Source organism: Peromyscus leucopus, chromosome 10 (assembly GCF_004664715.2).
Source record: "Peromyscus leucopus breed LL Stock chromosome 10, UCI_PerLeu_2.1, whole genome shotgun sequence".
In the NCBI taxonomy this organism is placed as follows: Eukaryota; Metazoa; Chordata; class Mammalia; order Rodentia; family Cricetidae; genus Peromyscus; species Peromyscus leucopus.
Window position 1 is genome coordinate 63,150,010 of NC_051071.1, and position 22,423 is coordinate 63,172,432.

The 22,423-nt window shown below is 38.4% G+C and overlaps 1 protein-coding gene across 7 annotated transcripts in view; it reads right to left on the reverse strand.

Annotated features, from left to right (window-relative positions):
* Clock (clock circadian regulator) overlaps nt 1–22,423 on the reverse strand; it is an 84,834-nt gene that overhangs the window by 44,992 nt on the left and 17,419 nt on the right. For 5 of the 7 annotated variants that reach the window (XM_028856966.2, XM_028856884.2, XM_028857319.2 and 2 more), the window contains exons 3-5: nt 11,748–11,832; nt 4,286–4,375; nt 103–162 (exon numbers count right to left, since the gene is read on the reverse strand). In XM_028856966.2, coding sequence (XP_028712799.1) covers nt 103–162; nt 4,286–4,332 — 107 coding nt within the window. In that variant the 5' untranslated portion in view covers nt 4,333–4,375; nt 11,748–11,832. Of the gene's footprint in view, nt 1–102; nt 163–4,285; nt 4,376–11,747; nt 11,833–14,180; nt 14,306–22,423 lie in introns of those variants that run through there. The other 2 variants (XM_028857189.2, XM_028857122.2) reach the window with 2 other exon arrangements.

A 22,423-nucleotide genomic window follows, 5' to 3' on the forward strand; every position in this document is an offset into this window, starting at 1 on the left:
AAACTGTATCTGATCATCTACACTTTTCTACTCTGCTAACACATCTGAACACATGCAGGCATTACACATTTATTCACTATTTTCTAGTTCATGGCTCACTACCTTTTTGCTTTGTCCTTGTCATCTTCTTCCACCAATCCATCAAAAATACTACTGTCATCTCTACAAGAGAAAACAAAGGGACAAGACTAAGAGAACTCAGTAAGGACCACCATCAAAGCGACAGGGGATCCACTCAGACTGACCCACTTCCTAGGTGAAGAGATCATATAAATACAAGCTCAGGAAGCACAGATTTTCTAGTAAAGTTTAATTACATTTAGTTACATTTTAAGTTTTTCACATATGAATTTTTATAAGCAGTTCTACTCAGCTATATGTATGTATTAGGATAAACAAGAATTTATCTAGTTTAAATATTCTATTTCAAAACTTTAATACCTACTGAAAACCTATCAAATGTCAGTATAAAATGACATCATTACTAACTATATTTTTTTATATATTATATTTATATATTAATGACATCATCACTAACTATATTAAACTACCCACCTGGAATTAACTACAATATCCTAACTTTAAAACCTTCTGAGACAGTCACTTTTAAAAACACTACTATTCATAAACATCCAATTACTAGCTATGAACTTAGTCTTTTTGACCCATTTACCAGATACTGAGTAGTACTCAGGTATCAGGTTGTGTTCTAGATCTTACAGGACTAAGAGCTGCTCTCTTCTAGTTTATCTTCTAGTAGAAAGAACATACATGAAAATGTGTAGCAACAGGTCTTAGTTCTAAAGGACCCATGGTGTGGTAGTTTGAAGGTGACTGACCCCCCCCCCCAAAGCTCATGGACTGGAATGCTTGGTCCTCAGTTGGTAGAACTGTTTGGTAGATTAGAAGGTGTGGCCTTTTTGAAGGACGTGTGTCCCTAGGAGTGGGCGCTGAGGTTTCAAAAGCCCCTGACATTCCTAGTTAGCTCACTCTCATGGTTGCTAGGTCACCATGTCAGCTGCCAGCTCCTGCTCCAGTGAGATGCTGCCCACCCACTGTCATGTTCCCTGCTCTGATAGGCATGGTCTCTACCACAAACATGAGCCCCACATTAAATGCTTATAAGTCACTTTGGTCATGGTGTTTTGTCATGACAACAGAAAACCAACTTAGCAACTCTGGGTGGTTGCTTTAGTCTGAGTGGCTAGGGAAGGACTGGTAGAATTGAGAACATTGAGTGAGGATTTAAGATACAAGATGGGCACAACTGGAGAGCTGAAGCAAAAGTCCAACAAATTACATCAAGAGACTCTTAAAACTAAGGAGTGATATCCAAGTTTCTGGTGGTTGGTGAGCTTTTACATGAATCCACCAGTCACACCATTCAGCCAAATCCTGCTGTGGCTTGTGAAGATCAATAGTCACTGAAGCATCTATTAGCCTCATTTTGAGGTTAGTTGTGAGTTGTGTTTCATGGAGGCTCATGAATAGACTTGAAAAAGTCCATTTAAGCCTGGGAACTTATTTTAAAACTCTGACATGAATATACATTTTTCTGATGAGGGAGCCTATAAATTTTGTAATATTCAGATGTAAGGAATCCATATTAATAATCACTACTTTATCTCTGTACACACAGATGGCATCTCAGATGTCATAAAGTGTAGAAAAGGAATTGAACACCACTCATCTGCACTCCTTTTAGATGACTGGCATGTCTTTTCAAGGAGACTACACCTGTAATCCAAAGCTATGGCCATAGTGAAGGCAAATCTAAGGACAGTCCTTGTCCTTAAGTCTTACGCTCTGGTACAAGATATGTCTTTGTTCTTTAGTTCAAAAAAGAAGAAAAGTTGCCTTCAGATATCAACAGCCACTCTGTATAACTCTATTCGCAAAATCCTTAAAAAAAAAAATGGAGTTATCATACAGTAAATTATAATGTAACCATAATTAAATAAGCTGGCTAATTCCTGACCTGTATCTATAAAACCTTGAGGATCTAAACAATTCAATGAAATAATAAAAAGATTCTGTTCACCAGCTCTAGACACTATTTGCCCTAAGATTAGCCTTTATGTGCTAGGGAGGGAGGGAGGGAGCGAAGGATGGAGAAAAGAAGGCACAAAATACAGTCTGAGAAGTGAATTAGAAGACCATCAAATGTTAGAGATGTTAAAGTGTGAAAACAACAACTGTAACAAAACAACCTTAAGAGTCTTAGAAACAAGGCTCGAGAGGTAGCTCAGTAGTAAAGCACTTGACTATATACCAGTATACTGACGTGAGCACTTGACTATATACCAGTATACTGACATGAGCACTTGACTATATACTAGTATACTGACATAAGCACTTGACTATATACTAGTATACTGACATAAGCACTTGACTATATACTAGTATACTGACATAAGCACTTGACTATATACTAGTATACTGACGTGAGCACTTGACTATATACTAGTATACTGACGTGAGCACTTGACTATATACTAGTATACTGACGTGAGCACTTGACTATATACCAGTATACTGACATGAGCACTTGACTATATACCAGTATACTGACATGAGCACTTGACTATATACTAGTATACTGACATAAGCACTTGACTATATACTAGTATACTGACGTAAGCACTTGACTATATACTAGTATACTGACATGAGCACTTGACTATATACTAGTATACTGACATGAGCACTTGACTATATACCAGTATACTGACATGAGCACTTGACTATATACCAGTATACTGACATGAGCACTTGACTATATACTAGTATACTGACATGAGCACTTGACTATATACTAGTATACTGACATGAGCACTTGACTATATACTAGTATACTGACGTGAGCACTTGACTATATACTAGTATACTGACGTAAGCACTTGACTATATACTAGTATACTGACGTGAGCACTTGACTATATACCAGTATACTGACATGAGCACTTGACTATATACTAGTATACTGACGTAAGCACTTGACTATATACTAGTATACTGACGTAAGCACTTGACTATATACTAGTATACTGACATGAGCACTTGACTATATACCAGTATACTGACATGAGCACTTGACTATATACTAGTATACTGACGTAAGCACTTGACTATATACTAGTATACTGACGTAAGCACTTGACTACATACTAGTATACTGACGTAAGCACTTGACTATATACTAGTATACTGACATGAGCACTTGACTACATACTAGTATACTGACATGAGCACTTGACTATATACTAGTATACTGACATGAGCACTTGACTATATACTAGTATACTGACATGAGCACTTGACTACATACTAGTATACTGACATGAGCACTTGACTATATACTAGTATACTGACATGAGCACTTGACTATATACTAGTATACTGACATGAGCACTTGACTATATACTAGTATACTGACGTAAGCACTTGACTATATACTAGTATACTGACGTAAGCACTTGACTATATACTAGTATACTGACATGAGCACTTGACTATATACTAGTATACTGACGTGAGCACTTGACTATATACTAGTATACTGACGTGAGCACTTGACTATATACTAGTATACTGACGTGAGCACTTGACTATATACTAGTATACTGACGTGAGCACTTGACTATATACTAGTATACTGACGTGAGCACTTGACTATATACTAGTATACTGACGTGAGCACTTGACTATATACCAGTATACTGACATGAGCACTTGACTATATACTAGTATACTGACATGAGCACTTGACTATATACTAGTATACTGACGTGAGCACTTGACTAGTGTACCAGTATACTGACATTCCCAGCCCCAAAAGAACAGGAAAAAAAAAAAGATTTACAGTCAAAGAAAGAAATAAACGAGCAAGTTTATCCTTTCCCCAAGACTCATCTATAAAGATTTAACTAATGAAATAACAATCCCAATCACAGTTATGTCTTATCATCTCCAAGTGCTAAGACGCTTTCAGGGTTAGAGGTAGCACCAACAGACTGGATCCTACAGTCTAAAAGGGGCCAGGTAATCATTCACAAACATTGTTTCTTTCAGAACAGTTGACTAAAACTCCCTAAATCAAAAATAAAAACTCATTTGTAACATAAACCTTAAGCTATTCACTTTAGCTTTTAAAACTACTAATATACCTTACTTATTATTTCTTTTTTGTTCTTTGTATAAATTGAATATAATGGCAATTATGTTTAGCATAACACTTCTATCAAGTTGATATAGAGCATTATTCTGAGTGAATTTAAAAACATACCTGTCAACAATTGAGCTCATTTTACTACAGCTTACGGTAAACAACATAACACATTACGTTTTCGTCTTGTGGTAGACATTTGTACTTCTCCTTGGGAGAAAGAAAGAAAGAAATGGTTATTAGATTTTTAAAGCACTTCTACAAATTAGTCTTGAGAATACTGTAGGTTACTGTGCAGATTTCAAAACGAAGCTGGTGCATTATTTTCAAGCAAATTATCTTTGGGTAGGGAATATTTGAGGGTTTTTTCTTCTAAAAGGAATATGGAAAAATTCAAATTCATAATGTGGTTCTCTAAAGTAATAGAAAAGTCATTTTTAATACTCAGTATGTACCTTACATAACTATAAACTGACTACAATAATACTATCTAATAGATATTTGCTGAGATTTTATTTTCTGGTAAACAGCATGGTAGGTCTTGTATATATCTATAAGGATGAGAGGCTCAGCTCTACAGGCAAAAATCTGTAATGAGCAAGGAGACAGGTATCTAAACAATTATAATAAAATACACAATGAAGGCTACATTATTCAGTGGCATCATCCTGACAGGAAGCAATCAAGTGTGTCTGTGAGAATTACAGAGCGAAGCCTGGGGCACCGAGGCCTGTCATGGGTCAAGATTTGTGCTGAAAACATGGTGCAGAGGCAGGAAGCATCCTCATCACCTCCGAACCTACATGTCCAGGAGAATCTCACTGCTAGGACTACTCAAGTCTGAGAAGTGCAGACGAAAGAACACAGAGGCCAAGGCTGAGACAGCAGAGTGACAGTTTGTGAGCGCACAGGTATCAGGAGCTAGAACAACACTGGGTTTGAGAAAACCAAGAGCTTCTTTTCTTCACAGGCATGTTCCAGGCTAGTTTTACCTACTGCACCTAAAGGGGCTGAGGAAACTTGAGGGGAGGCAAGTCAAGCAGAGAAGTTAAGTATTATGAAGTGTTTCCTATTCTTTCTACGTTTCAGTAATTAAAACTTAAAATGCTTTGCTTTCAAACTGAGTCACAGACTAAAACTCCTTTAAAAAGCAGTTTTCTCTCAAGTCCTGAGTTAAATACTGATTAACAAATGACCTTATTTATAAATATCCTAAGTTCTGAGGTATAAGAAGTTTATATTGTTGTTTCCTTTATTTAGAGTTTAGAAAGTAATATAAATTAACATGTAATTCTATCTAACCCAGAGACGTTTCAAGGTATTTGAACAGGAGAGTCACTGTTTTCATATGGACCTTCCTAAGAGGAGAGGCTAGCTCTTGAGAAATGACGACACACTGTCTATGTGGTTTGACTAACACAATGAGACTCAGAGGACTAAGAATTCTTACAAGATAATGACCAGAGGTAAGGAAAAAAGAGGATCAATAGCACGACAGAACACTGTGACTCAAGTGTCTGGGTTAACATCAAAAGAGGGACCACACAGTTACAGACCACTCAAGTTTACTTAAGTCAACCTTCTAGATCAAAAGAAAGGGGAATGGTAATGACGAATGCTGGTTCTATCACTAAAATAAAAAGGACAGTGGAAAAGGTATATAAAAAACTAAGGGACCAAATCTCTGCCTCACGTGTCATTTAGTAAGCCATCAGCACACTTAACTGTCAGAAAGGAGAACACAGACCAACACAGTATGGGGATAAGCCTGCTATAGGGAAGGACACTGCTGACTGCACAATGGGAAGGAGTCAATGGTTGACAAGACCCACCCACTATTAAGCTATTCTTTATTACCATCAACAGTAATTGTCAAAACATTTGCTCAGCTTATGACTACACTCACAGTCACACACTTAAGATTACAATCGTTCACAGGATAGCTTACAATCTTTATTCTACTTTTCCAGCCAACTGATAGATACATTTCATTTACGAGAAAAATAAAGGGAGTAAAATGGGTAGGACTAAATACCACCACAGCAAACCTTTTTGAAGAGTGTCAAAGTAATAAAATAATGTAGTATTAAAGAAACACACAAAACACCCAATAACCCAGGCTTTTAACAGCAAACTATAGTGAAACTTGCTCATCAGAAAGGTTCCATTTTAGACATGCCATTTCCCTACACAAGCTCAAGAGAAATTCCAAGTATACAGTCTACTCATATAGAATAACATTTATTTATTTTTTATAAAGTATTGACATTAATAGACCAGAATGATAGGCAATGTGTCTTTAAAAGGATCAGTTGCAATTACTTAAATGCGCAGTTCACAAAAATGCAAAAGGATCAAGTTAAAGCTAGGAATTAAATGTCCCTTTCCATAAGCCTCTTGAACTCCAAGTCACAGATTTAGCAGGTGAGCATGTATCACATTACTATTTCATGATGTCAGTACCGGGGCACAAGTACTGGTGTATAAACACTACTTTAACACCAGCTTTCAATGCAAGCTTACCAGGGAATGACAGACAGCATTAAACCAAATAATTCTATGAACAGTTTCAATGTGGTAAACATAGAAGCAACTCCTACTTCAGCACACAGCAGTGCACAGAATTAGAGACATCTCAGTGTCTGGCAGTTCATCTTTGGAACAGAATCCTTCACATAAAAAGGATTCTGTTTTAAAAATAAACTCTGCAGTGTATTATTAATGGCATTACACTACTGTCTTTCTGAATCCCATCTGCTGTCACCCACCACAGGCTTTCCATTCCGACTGCTGTCCCTGATCAATATTAGCAGTCTATTAATTAGTACTCTGTAACTTTAAGAGACCGATAAAGTAAGAGTCCATTCTCTTGACCCACCAACCTTCTTCAGCTACTGCCAGTTGTTGTTATTGTTGTCCCTTTCCCCAGGAAAGCAATTGTGACCTCAGTGTCCTTATTTCCATTCTTTTATTTTACAATCTAGCTTTCTTTCCACCTGTACACACATGTATGAAATCTATACAGTTGGGTGGTTTTAGGAAACTTACTATGAAATCAGTAGTTCTTTGTTCTCCAACCCCATTTCCCACTTTCTTTCAGTGATACACTCCACGATTGTGAACATCTGTTGTTACTTTGGATTCTTCCATTTTCAGATGGAGTGCCTGGACAGTCATAATTTACTCTGATTGTCCCAATGTATTTAAATTAGCCTCTTTGGCTCTCAAAAGTGTCTAGATTTTTAGGCATCTTTTAGTTAATTCTACTGAGAGAATTCACTAAATTAATTTAATTATTTTTAGGGAACAGGAGGATTTCTGCGACTTTAACTTATCTTTATGTGTATCGGTGTGTTGCCTGCTTGTATGTATGTGCACCACCCATGTGAAGTGCCCTCAGAGGCCAAAAGAGGACGTAAACTCCCTTGGGACTTTAGTTACAGGGGGTTGTAAAGCTGGGTATTGAACCTGGATCCTCTGGAAGAGCAGGCAATGGTTTTAATCACTTTCCTGGATAGTTTTAGTTTTTGTTTTTTGGTCACCTAGACAGGAACTACAGTTACCTAAGAAGAGGGAACCATAATTAAGAAAATGCCACTCTAAAACTAGCCTATATGTAAGCCTATACATACAGGGGTATTTTCTTAATTAGTGATTGATGTAGGATGGTCCAGCCAATGCCACCCTTGGGGAGGTGATCCTAGGGTGTGTAAGGAAGCAGTCTGAGCAAGCCATGAGGAACAAGACAGTAAACAGTACTCCTCTATGGCCTCTGCTTCAGTTCCTGCCTCCAGGTTCCTGCCTTGATTTCCTTCAGTGATGGAGTGACCTAATAGTTCTACACTGAAATAAATAAATCCTTTCCTCTCCAAGTCGCCTTTGGTCATGTTTTTAATCATAGCAATAGATACCCTAACAGAGACAATTGCTGAGCAAGCTTTCCAACTCTGAGGATTTTTTTTTTTTGACATTATAAACATACACCCTCTCACAACTTCCCAATATTGTAATTCTAAGTTCATTCTCTCTCTCTCTCTCTCTCTCTCTCTCTCTCTCTCTCTCTCTCTCTCTCTTTTTTTTTTTTTTTTTTTTTTTGGAGACAGGGTTTCTTTGTGTAGTTTTGGTGCCTGTCCTGGATCTCGCTCTGTAGACCAGGCTGGCCTTGAACTCACAGAGATCCGCCTGGCTCTGCCTCCTGAGTGCTGGGATTAAAGGCGTGCGCCACCACTGCCCAGCTCAAATTAACATTTTTATAACTGTAAATGCTAAGCCTTAGCCTTCTAGCATTCAGTTAATTTCCTCTTCTGAGTAGTTTTCCCTGTACTTAGTTGCTGCAGTGGTCTAAAAGAGACTGTCTACCATCACTGGCTCATATATTTGAATACTTATCCCCAGTTGTACAACTATTTGGGAAGGATGAGGAGATGTGGCCTTGGAGGAGGTTATTATAGGGTCAGCCTTTGTGTCTTAAAAAGCTTCCTGCCATTCCCAGTCCACTGTCGCCTGCTTGTGGTTTGAGATGTGAGCTCTCAGCTATTCCAGCAGCCATCACGGACTCTTAACTCTATGCAACTGTAAACCCAATAAAACGCTTTCCTTTACAAGTTGCCTTGGTCATGGTGTTTTATCAAAGCAGAAGAAAAGTAACTAATGGCTATTAGTTTTCTTTATAGCTTATCTAGTTTTGAACATACTTGTTGGTGATTTACTACAAACGCACGACTATCTAAATATACTTACTGTATCTTCATACAGTAAACATCTTGCCATTTTCCAACTGTTCCCCCCAGAAATTTCTAATCTATTCCCATGACATCTGTTATCTATAACCAATAACAGTATTATCTAATCAGTTTATCTACTTTTTACTTTTCTCTCTACTTTTAATACATTACTTTTATTTTTCAGCCCTTCCATTTAGCTCTTACTTATTTTATACTTGCTAAACAGTCAGACTTCTGTGAATTTCAGGAGCAACTGTGCAAGTTTCAGAGTCAGAGAAAACAATCTCTTAAGTGTATTTTCAACAAATGACTCTGTTTTAGTACCACCATCACTTTCATTTCCAGAAACAAAAGAGTGCTCTCAATTCATGACACTTTCAGAGGCTCTGTGGTGACAAGTTTCTCAGACCCCCCCCCCCACCACTGCTAGTTTAAGGAACTTAACCACATTTCCTTTTGCTTTTCTAGGTCTAATTTTTTTTCTCCCATTCTCTCCGTCATCGTGAAGTTGTATCAATTGCAAAACTTATTTATTTTTTTATTTAGCTGTGACTGGTTAATCTTGGTCAACTTTACTGGATTAAGAAACATCTAAGACAGTGGTTCTCAACTTTCCTAACACTGCAACCTTTTAGCACAGTTCCTCATGCTGTGGTGACCCCCAACCATAAAACTCTTTTCTTTGCTACTTCACAACTGCAATTTTGCTACTGTTATGAACCATAATGTAAATATCTGAGTTTTCTGGTGGTCTTAGGTGACCCCTGTGAAAGGGTCATTTGACCCCCAAAGGGGTTGTAACCCACAGGTTTAGAGCCACTAATCTAAGAGATTAATGAAGCAAACCTCTGGTGTGTCTACAGGGTAGTTCCAGAGTCAAATTTATCCTAAGGGTTCTAACATATACTGGACAGACCAACCCTTTGACTGACACGTGGTGTGAAGGTATTATTGAAAGGTGGTAAAAGGTAGATGAGGCCTAGTGAGAAGTAGGTCAATGGTGGCTAGATCCTAGACTGTATCTTCTCCTGGCCTCTTCCTGTATCCTGCTTCATGTTCCTGCTGCCTTCATGCTTGATTTCACAATGAGCCCAGAAACCCAAAAGTAAAATATCATGGTCTACTGAACCCAGATTCCAAAATACTAATCAAGACGTCTGTCTTAAAGTAGCATATGTTGGGCGCTGCACCAGTGACAAGGGAGACGTGAAGTTCAGCTGCACTGTCTGCCATCTCAGTCTGGATGTCCTCTCTCCCCCATCACTTACTGCTGCACTTCTGTACCCTCCACTGAGACTGTTGACTTTGCAATGCCAAGTACTGTACTGTACATGCAGGGCTGCTTCCTTGACTCTCTACACGATCCCTTGGTGGATGTGACATAAGCCATCATTTCTGTACTGATTTCATGATTTCTTCTCTTGACTTGTAGTGCAGAACATGTTCCAGCTTTTGTATTCACTCTAATGACCATCACTTCTCCTATGGTAAATACTAGTCTGAACTAGGGCTGAATACACTTCCTAGGTAAACGAATGCAAACATTTAAGCGTGTCTTTATGCCAACAATTCATAAATTCATTATTTTAGTCCAGACTTCCAACTTCAAAGCCTGAACAGACTGCTTTTTCTTTCTTTCTTTGGTGACAGGTAATCACACGCCCCAGGCTGATCTCAAATTTTGGATCCTCTCCCTGCCTCCCAAACAGGCACGTGCCACCACATCTGGTATCACAATGCCTTCTTGACATATCTATAGTTTGTGTGGGTGCATGCATGTATGCAGTGTATGTTATGCATATGCACATATATGCGCAGACGTGCACGTGTGTAAACCAGAGGCTCACAGCATGTTTTCTTCTATTGTTCTCTATCCAGCTTTTTGAAACACAGACTGGCTGAACCTGAGGCTCAGATTTAGCTCATCTGGCCAGGGAGTTGGGGGATTCACCTGTCTCCACCCCTAGTGCTGGGGTTACAGGTGTGCAGTGCCACAGAGCTGCTTATATGAGAGCTAGGACCGTGACCTCAGGCTGGTCCTCACACTCGCACACCAAGTGCCTGCCCAGTGAGCCATCTCCCCAGCCACCACACGACTCTTCTACAGGTTTCCAACAGCTGAACTGGAGCCCCTGACTGTTTCCAGCCCTCTGCTTCCCCCCTAACTTTCTCCTCAAGCTGATCTTCCTGTCTGTACACTCTGCAGTACCTAGGCACACACCAGCCCCGTTTACATTCTGTTCTCCAAGCACCCAGTCATTCCTGTTCCCACTGCCAATGTAGCTTCTCTTCTCTTTCAGAGCCACACATGGCTCAGCACCTACCATTTCACTCACAACTAAAATGACTTTTTCAACACAGCCTTCTCTGACTAACCTTATGAAAGCCACCCTCAATCTACTGTCCACTTTAATTTTCCTGGTAGTACTAATGGTTTGTTTACTGCTTATCTTCCTTCAAATGGTATCTTCATGAGACAGAAAAAGCTTCAGTCTTATTAACCATCATAAAATCATAAATTAAAGTAATAAACAGTAGCTACTGTATGGCAAATGTTCTGAGCTGGACTTCACACAAAAGCAAAATTTTTTAAATAATGCTATGCCAAGCAATATCTAAGTTCTTTTTTTTTTTAAAAAAAAAAGATTTATTTATTCATTATGTATACAGAAGAGGACGCCAGGTCTCATTACAGATGGTTGTGAGCCACCATGTGGGTGCTGGGAATTGAACTCAGGACCTCTGGAAGAGCAGTCGGTGCTCTTAACCTCTGAGCCATCTCTCAAGCCCCTAAGTTCTTTTACATATTTTTTTGCTGGGAAAAATCAATACAATGGAAGATTATAGAGTGCCTTTACCTTTTGCACTTTTTAGATCTTCAGAACAGATTCTCCAAAACCCACAAGCTCAAGGCCTTCCTCTGTATGACTGACCATCAGAACTCTATTTAAACAAGAAAATAATGTTAAATTTAATCCAACTTATATACAATTTTAACACAAAAACATTTTAACTAATTCTTAAAACACAGAAGATATAGAACTTTGTTATAAAAATAAACAATGAAACTGGAATTCTATAAACTGATTTCATAAAAAGAAAACAGTTTTAAAACTACAAACAAGGCCAGGGATCTAGGGGAAAACCAAATACTACTTGCTGACAGCATGTCAGGGGGGCAGCAGGTGATGGTTGAGGTTCAGGGTGTTGGCCCACCAGAAGGTAACTCTTGGTGGATAATTCTGTGTAAGGCAAGGCCTCTGAGACCACTGACCCCAGAATGTCTTTGGCTTTTGCTGTGTCTTTGCATGCTTGCTGTTGCTATCTCTCTCACTGATATCTGGCACAGCTGAACTGGGTGTTGGGAAAATTCCCCACTGCCTGTAAGGTAATATGTTTATCTCATGGAAACTTCCTTTCTACTGGGCAGTTTTACTTACAAATTATTATGAAGATGATTTCCTCCCTAAGCTGTACAATCTAACTGATAATAATGTTAGCTTATACAAAGCTTTGACGAATAAAAGTATATACAAGGATATGTTTTACAGCTAAATACTTACGGGTTCTACCTTAGGAGCTTCTTTAGATTACAACTCAGGTTAATGATTAGGAGAAAACTGAATTCCCTGGAAGCCAGGCTGGCCTTAATTCTCTTAATACTAAAAAGATACAGTTACAGGTCTCAATGTGTGATGTGCATCATTTAGCTGAAACAAAGCCTTGCAATAACTTCAGGTTAGACCAGATGTTTTGACAATAACTTTGAGATGAAAAAACCACAGAGAACAATCTAATGCCCATAAGAACACATAGCTGAGGTTAAAAACACAAAGTAGCCCAACTGTTAAGGTTGGTTGTTGATCAAAGGTGAAGATTAACTTCTTGTACCCATTCTTGCCCTCAATCTCCTGATACAAGAAACTAGTGATAGATGGGTATACGCCCTAAAGATCTGAAGTATAGCCAACTGATTGTCTTTTACATACAAAAGTTTAGGTTTGTGATTCCGCTAAGATTCCTTGTAATATTAATTCTCAAGATAGACAGTAGAACTTTGATTCTTTCTCTGCAGCCATGGTAGTTGGCTATGAAAAGATGCTGTCTACTCACATTCTGGTGACCTGCAATAAATTACTTAGACGTAAATGTATATGGGATATTGGGATGACTCTGTTTTTAATTATGTAAGGGAGATGAAAAACATGTTAGCTGTACTCTGTAGGAATTTAGCAAAATCACTGTATGGGATAGAGATTAGAATGAACACATGTTTTTTAGAAGTACCCTGACCTGGAAGAATCCTTGTGGAAAACAATGATTATTTTGCTGAAGGGGCCTTGCAGCCATCCCATGACCCTGGTCACAGAACACCTCAGGCACATCTGTGCTGTTGTTTTTTTACTCCTTTTTAGGGGGACCACCACCCAGCTACTATGGAGGCATATATATATATTCTTACTTATAAATGCCCGGCCTTAGCTTAGCTTGTTTCTTGACAGCTTTCCTTAGCTTTAAATTATCCCATCTACCTTTTGCCTCTGGGCTTTTACCTTTCTCTATTTCTGTATATCTTTCTTTGTTACTCCATTGCTTGTTGTGTAGCTGGGTGGCTGGCCACTGATGTCCTCCTCCTTCTCTTTTTCCTTCTTCCTTTTTTCCCAGATTTCTCCTTCTATGTATTTTCTCTGCCTGCCAGTCTGATCCATCCTTTCTCCTGCCTTGCTATTGGCCATTCAGTTCTTTATTAGACCATCAGGTGTTTTAGATAGGCACAGTAACTCAGCTTCACAGAGTTAAACAAATGCAACATAAACAAAAGTAACAAACCTTACAATAATTCTACAGCACACCTGGGACTCCTGTACTATTGTGTACTGCATACAATGCATAATGAAGGGCTGGAGTGATGGAGGCATGGGATGCTCCCCTTCAGCCATACATGTAAATTCAGGTTGAGGACCTTAGTATGAGGAAATGCTTTATCTAACAATCTAAAAGTACACTTTTGTATGGCTGTTCACCCCCAAAGCCAAACCCAAGCCAGCCCAATGAGTCCATCAGAAGAGGCTGATGAATAAAGAAGGAAATGATCAAGAGAATGTGTGTTTCTTCCCTAACCCCCTCAGATGGAAAAAATCTTAGCTTTGCCAGTGATGTGGATTCCCTCTGAGGCCCGACTGCCTAGAGGCTGGTCCACTAGACAGCAATAACTACTGTTCTGCTACAGGAACATATCTATAAAATGACTCCTATCAACATTTGGCTATAGTCATAGATCGGTGTCTTACTTAACCATCATTAGAGAAGCTTCCTCCTGCAGCAGATGAAAAGAAATACAGTGACCCAAAGGTAGACAATATAAAGAGAAAGACCTGGAACACTCAGTCCTCAATGAAATGTCTCCATCAAATCCCTCCCCTCAGGGCTCAGGGAACCCTGGGGAAGAGGAGAAAGAAAGAGTGTAAGAGCCAGAGCGGATGAAGATCACCAAGGAAATAAGGCATTTTAAATACAATGGGCCAATGGACATAAGACATCACAGAGGCTGTGGAAGCATGCACAGGACTTGCACAAGTCTTTACCAGATGGGATCCCAAAGCTGGGAGGATAAATGGGCACAAGCCCCCACCCCTAACCTAGAAGCTATGTGCAATTGATAACCACTCAAAAATGAAAAATCACTTCTCTCCAATGGAGTCTGGGATATAAAGCACTCTTAAGGGCAGGCCCCATGCCAGCAGTAGATAGCCAACAGAGAGTGAACTCAATGGCATTTTGAAGGTTCTCTGTCTCATAAGGTTTTGACAAGGCATTTTATTTTTAATGTTACAGGTTCTTTGATATTACGGCTTCTGGTTTTATGTTTTTAGGGAATTCTTGTGTGTATGAACATGTATGTCTCTGCATCTTCCTGTGTATGTTGTACTTTTTCTTTGGCTATTTTTCTTCTGTTTGCTTTGTCCTATTCTATTTGCTTTATATTATTATTATTATTATTATTATTATTATTATTATTATTATTATTTAGATGCCTGTGAGCAGAAAGGGTGTGGATTCTGATATGAAGGGAGGTGTGGGGAATCTCAGAGGAGCTGAGGGGGAAATCAGATTTAGAATATATTATCTGAAAAATCTCTTTTTAATAAAAAGAAAGGGAAAAAAGAACACAGAACAAAATATAAGCAAGATAAATCACTTTTAATTCTCTACAGAAACTGAACCACAGGTATTTTTAAAAACTACACAAGATCCTAATGAACACACAATATAAATAAATATAAGGTGTGACTTCAGTAGCATAAAGCAAGAGGAAGAGTAAATGACTTGAATTTCTACATGCAATTCAAAAGAAAAATGAAAACAGTGAAAGCACAATAATGTAAAAAGAACGTAAGAAATGCAGAGGAAGCCAGCAAGGAGAAGAGGAGAGCTAGTGAACTGGAAAACAAGGAATCCCACTAACGTAAAGATTATGTCCTAGAGTGAGAGACAGAGAGTAGCTGAATGAACTCAAAACGAGGAATATCCAACCATACATTATCTTAAGACTCACTTCAGATTTATAAGTACACACAGACTAGAACTAAGAGGACAGAGAGGTACTCTACACAGGGCAGGTGGCAAACAAAACCAGGGCAAAACCCGGGCGTATGTGGCCACACTTGCACTACACAAAACAGACTTGAAGAAAAAAAACCGTCATGAGATAAGGACACAAATGTCACTTTACTCAAAAGCTACAGCAATTACAAATGTATACTCCCAACAACAAAGCATCTAAATATAAGAAGCAGAGTGAAGGGAAATAAAACAGTAAGTTTCAATAAAGGACAGATCATTCTGCTGAAAAACAAAAGCAGACTTACATTATAGACCATATATACATACAAAGAATACTTCATACACAGCCACATAATGCACACTCTGCTCAAATGCACTGAGAAAATCTGTAGAAGAGGTCACATGTTAGATCATAAAGTGAGTTTTAACAAATTTAAGTCTGAAGTATTCTTTCTAATCACAAGAGAATAAAGACAGAAATTTACAAATGTGCAAATTTAATAGCACACTATTAGAAAACCAAAGGGCTAAAGACCAAATCAAGAGTGAAATTATCAAGTATTTTGAGACAAACAAAGCACATAAAAATGCATGAGTACAACCATTTTAGAGCAGTATTTAAATACCCACAATAAAAACTAGCACACTGAGAGCGCAGCTCTGTGATGGGCACTTGCCTGATGCACTCAAAGCCTTGGGTCCAACATCCAGCTCTGAAAAAAAGAAAATTAAGAAACCTCAAAGAACTAGAAAGAGAAACAATCAAGTCTGTAGTCTACAGAAGGAAGGAAATAAACATCAATCAGAAAATCAACACAGCTAGGCCTTAAAAAAAATCAAATGAACTGATGCACCTTCAATTTTATTAAGTAGATTCAGATAAACCAAATCAGAAATAGAAAACAGTTTAACTGAAGCCACAGACACCGGACTGTAAGACATTACTATAACAACAACAAACTAGACAAAGAAAAAACTGGATAAACTCCTACACATATACAACCTATCAAGACATAAACATGAATGGAATCTGAACAGATAAATATATTGACCCAATAATCAAAAACTACTCACAAAGAAAAACAACCCAACTAGCTTCACTGGTTCTATCAAAACCATGACTGAGTTAACACCTTTTCTCCTCAAACTCTTCCAAAAAACTTCAACAATGATACAAAGTGATTCTACAAAGCCAGCATGATCTTCTTAACAAAAATCCAAAGGAGAATCGGTCAGAAAGACAGAGGAGAGTCCAATATGCCCATGACAGTTAGCACTAATTGTCCACTTTACAGGATGCAGTCTCCCCTAGGAGGTTAAGTCTGGATGCACCTGTGAGGGACTCTCTAGATTCAGGTGACTGAGGTGCCAAGACTCACTATGATGTGAGCAGCACCATCCCCTGGACTGCATGCAAAGGAAAAAGGTAGTTGAACAGAAGAGCTTTCTTCCTGTCTACTTCCTGACTGTGGATGCAATGTGAGCAGCTGCCTCAAGCTCTGGCTGACATGCTTACTCCACTAAGCACTCTACGAACTGAGTTACAGCCCAGCCAGGAATATGTTCTTCTTAATGGGCAGCTTGTGGCTCAGTTGGTAGAGTGCTTGCCTATGAAGCATGAAGCCCTGGTTTGGTGTCACATCTAATAACCCAGGCATGATAATGCATGTTTGGAATTCTAGCACTCAGGAAGTGACGGCAGGAGGATTATATGTATAAAAGGCATCCTCTCTCAGCTACATAGTAAGTTCAAGGCTAGCCTGGGCTACACCAGACTCTGACTTTTAAAGTGGGGAGGAGGGGATTGAGACACATAAATAGTTTGAAAATACACAGATACTTTGACCCAATAATTTCATTTGGGGAAATAAACCATCAGAGAGGCATCCTAAGTTTTATATTCACCAAAATATTACTTAAAGTAAAGCTAGAAAAAAACTGTATGTCTAACTGTACTTACAGCGGCACCAAAACATAAAACCAAAGTTACAGCACATGATGGCTTCTGAGATATTTTATGGATAATGGTTTTCACATTTTCAATACATTCTAAAATTTCCTTCATAAATGTGCATTCTTTTTATCATTAGAAAGCTGCAGTGTTCTTTTTATCCTTTATGAATTAGGTGTCTATACTAGAGTTCTGCCTACATTTAAGAAGAAAGATAAAATACATGCTATTTATTCCAGAAAACAAAAACATGAGCAAAAAATTAATTTCCTATGTCTTTACATCATTTAAAGAAGGGGAGTCTTTTAATTGATTTAATTATTGCTAATTATCAAAGACAACTCAAAAACTTATGTTAAAAACTAAAACTATAAATTTTCTATAATTTATATAATTAAAACTATTTTTTCTAATCAAATAACCTATTGATTCATGACCTACTTTAGAATTTTGTCTGTTAAATTTGGTATCACAAATTTTGTTCCCTGATATAAACATGAATCAAAAGCAGTAGTGCTAAAAAGTTTTAACTGCTATGATATAAAACTCAAGTAATCCTCTTTAAAAACCACACCCCAAACCAGGTTTATGAATTAAGCCTTGAGTGACACCACAGAAGATTCCTCCTAGTGACACTAGAACGCTAAACTTATCAAATGTCAAAGAACAATAATTTCTGAAACATTAAACAAACCAAAAAAAAAAAAGTAGCAAGTTCTCTTAGTAAAACAGAAGACCATTTCAACAATTCAACTAACACATCGCTACAAATATTATCTAAGCTCCATTTGTATAGTGTCCAAATAAATATGAGAACCTATTTCCTCTTCTAAAAAACTACTTCACTGCTAAGGCATGTTAAAAAAAAAAGACATTAATTTCTTAATGCACATTAAAAATGATGTGATGTGATTCTGAAGTGTGAAACAGATATCCAAACTTAACTAAACCACAGATTTTGTAGGAGTCCATTAACTTAAAAAGCCAAATATGTATACATATTCATTATACATTCATATCCATCCCATCAATGAGGCTATACTTGAATTATCGCCAAAGTAAATAAACCTTTTTTCAAGGCTTGAATATTCCTCTGAATATTTTGCAGTATAATCACTAAAATGACAGTTGCTTTGATTTATTAAAACTTGGAGGCGGGCGGTGGTGGCACACACCTTTAATCCCAGCACTAGGGAGGCAGAGCCAGGCGGATCTCTTTGAGTTTGAGGCCAGCCTGGTCTACAGGGCAAGATCCAGGACAGGCACCAAAACTACACAGAGAAACCCTGTCTCAAAAAAACAAAAAAACAAAAAACAAACGGACAAAAAAACTTGGGTTACCTGCCAAATCAGTTTTGTACAACCAAGTAGGCCAAGCAAATTCACAGCCATCTGACTAGTTCAAATAAACATTCTAATCCACAGATTATTTAGAACATAATGGCCATAATATTTTCTCTTCACTAAAATAATTACTATACTTATTTTTCTTAAGACAAAATTAACATCTTTGAAAATATAAGATTTACAATCTGACTTACACACATTACCCATCTCTGTTTACATATATAAATATCTCCTAATATACCGTCAAAGCTTTCAAATGAAAACGTATACAAGGGTAGATTTAGTCCCTCAGGTGACAATTATTTTAATCAGCTCACTGATGACTTTGTCTTCAGCCTTCTTAAGTGATAAAGTATGAGACAATGGTGAGCAATGGCCACCTCTGCATCTGTGTGGGGTGACAAGGCAGCTCTCTGCAGCCGCTAAGAAGCAGTGAGTGAGGAGCATGCAGCTGTGCAGAGAGCACACTACTCCATGAGCAAAAGCAGAGGTCACCACGTGAACCTAAGGCATAATGCAGACCTCGATGCACAAGATAGAGCCTGGAGAGTTCTACTGACTTATCTCAAGTTCACTCTCTCCTGTCATGTCCACAGTGCTGAGTCCACACAGTCAATTTATACTTCACACATTACATTTTTCAATTCTGAAATTCGATTTGATTCATGTTCTGATTTTCACTGGAAAATTTTCAAGTATCAGAAGCAAATCTTATACCCTATTTTTCCATTCATATCAAGTACTTAGCTTTAACTCAAGGCTTATTTAAGGTCTTTCTTATAATTCTATTTTCTGGCTCTTCTCATGGTTTCCTTAAAAAGTCATAATTTCCTTTTTTCTTTGTATGTCAAGAATTTGCACTGTATTCTAGACACTCCAAATACTGACCATGGGACTGTAGGCTCTAGTAAGGCCCTCTTGTGAATATGACTTTGAGTTTAGACCACAGGTTCTAAGTAGCCTTCTGTGGGTAGTGGTCTCCATGTGAGTTCAGTTTTCAAAGCTTCTGCTTTACTGTTTGGGGTCACCATCTGAATGCATAACTCGAGTTGTGGTTTACTTTGTAGGTCACTTCTCTGGGCTTTGATTTTTGGATTCTGTTTTGAACTCAAACAGTGTGAATGTGGTTGGGGCTCCTGAAGATTTTGACAGACAGACAGACAGACAGACAGACACACACACACACACACACACACACACACACACACACACACCCGCCCCTGTCTTTTCTTAGGATTTCCAAATCATGCTCCAGCTTGCAGGGAGTGTTCCCACTTCTTTAGGCCACAGACATTTTTCCTTCACCTTTTTGAATGTATATGCTACCATGGCAATGAAACTCTTACTCTGGTCCAGGGCAGGGAGGGAAGAAAAAGAGGAAATCCCCCTTTCTGGAGTCCTTGCTACCAATCTGTAGCACCTTCCTCCACCTACCACTGCACAGGCTGGTCAACTCTGACTTCCTTCCCAACCTGACTCCTACTAGTTACTTTTCAAGGTGAAATTTGTCTCCTCACCAGAGTTGCTGACTATCATCAGTTAAAAAGGTTTATGTATTCTGCTTTAGCCATTGTATTTCACACATTTCACAACCAATTTTTATATAGTATATTCAGAGTCACTGACGATTAAATCCACGAAGCCTACAATTTTCTAGTATTTCTTATAGCTGCAATTCCTCTAACGATAAAATTTCCCTCTTACCAACCATTTTATCCAGGTTAAAAATCTGTCTAGAAGAAGAGAGATAAAGGTTTGTTTTCTTTTTTTACTTTCACTTACCAATCATTTTCAGAATCTGGAACAATTTTCTTTAATTAAAAATTCTGTACATTATCTTTACATTCTGTGAAGTAAGATTTTATAAGTTGAACTGTTGAGGAAACTGTGTAGACAAGTTCCACTATAAAATGAAGTTTGGTGGAAAGTTAGGGAAAGTTCAGAAAACTTACATGAATGTATACAGATTTTCCTATCAAGGGGTAGGGGTGTGTGTGTGTGTGTGTGTGTGTGTGTGTGTGTGTGTGTGTGTCCATGTCCGTGCTATGGTTTTACAATGAAGTATAGCTTCTATGTTTCTTAGAGGCTAATTTAATTCTTAAAATAGCAGTTCATCTTGCCATTTAAAGCTTTCAGAAAATGTTATGTAATTAATTATACCAATAAATCTAGTCAATGCATTGATAGCACTCTATAAAGAACAAATATAAAGAAAATTTCTATTTTCATCAAAATGCTACTCGTTAACAAAACACCTCAAATCCCCAAATGTAAATCTTTGAAGAAGCTGGTGTTTCCGTGATCATGCCTATCTGATAGACACGGGACCTCAACTAGTCTTTTTTCTTTCATTCAACTTATACTTACATTCTCTAATCATGTGCCAAGTGATTGCTAGTTGTGGGAGATCAATCAGTGGGGAACAAATTATGCACAATGAATAATGTAGCCAACCCCCAAACACCTGCTGTCAGAAGAAAATTATTTTTTTTCTATTTTTCAAAAAGGAATTGGATTCAGAGTGATGGATGTGCCCACAGTCGCTATCAAGTGTTTCAGAGGAACAACAGAGATAAACACTAAAACCCTGGTCTTTCTCCCAACAGGATATAAATGCCTGTGTCTAACTTCAGTGAAGTCCCTGAAAATCATTCTCTAAGTCATTCATGGGCAGTGCACCGTCATCTTTAATGTACTAGTTTTGATGACTGAGTCAGTCATCAAGTGATTTCCAAATATCAATTCTTTCATTTAATAAATAAAATGAACAGGCCATCACCACACATTATGGAAAAACAAAGTGTAAAAATGATACACACAGGCATTTACATGTAAAATATTAAGACAACTTTAAAACATGGTAAAAACTTTAAAAAGTTCCATATTAATTTTCTCTATATATTCATTCATTTTAAAAGAAAAATAATAAAAGACTGCAAGTCTCTTAATTTATTCCCTACTTTAAAACAGTTAGTCTAATGTGGTTTTACTTCCCAGAATAGAAAAAGTCTAAGCCAGTCACTAAGCGCTGGCAGCTGACCCTTACCTCCAGCTGTCTACCTCCCCTACTCCCACATCTTATAAACCCTGGCAGTCGACCCATAAATACGTCCACTGCCCAGAGCAAGGGTGTGACAATCACTCTTCACTGTCAACTTGACTGCATTTGGAAGAACCTAGGAGCCAGAGCTGTGAAGGTGCCAAGGGGTGTTTCCAGAGAGCCTTACCTGCAGAGGAAAGACTCATTACAGGCAGGTGGTGCCATGCCATGGGCTGAGCCCTAGACTGAAGGGAAGAGGCAGGGGAAAGTGGGCTGAGCATCAGCACTCATGTCTCTGACTCTTGACTGCAGACACAGTGGGACAGCTGACTCGCAGCCCTCCGTGCCTTCCCTCAAGCTCTGAGCCAGAATAAATCTGTCTCTCTTTCTTCCTTCCTTCCTTCCTTCCTTCCTTCCTTCCTTCCTTCCTTCCTTCCTTCCTTCCTTCCTTCCTTCCTTCCTTCCTCCCTCCCTCCCTCCCCCCCCCTCCCTCCCTCCCCCCCCCTCCCTCCCTCCCTCCCTCCCTTCCTTCCTTCCTTCCTTCCTTCCTTCCTTCCTTCCTCACAGTGCTCTACCAAGTGTTGTGTCACGGCAGTCACAGAAGTACCTAATGCAAGGGCCAGCTAACTTCT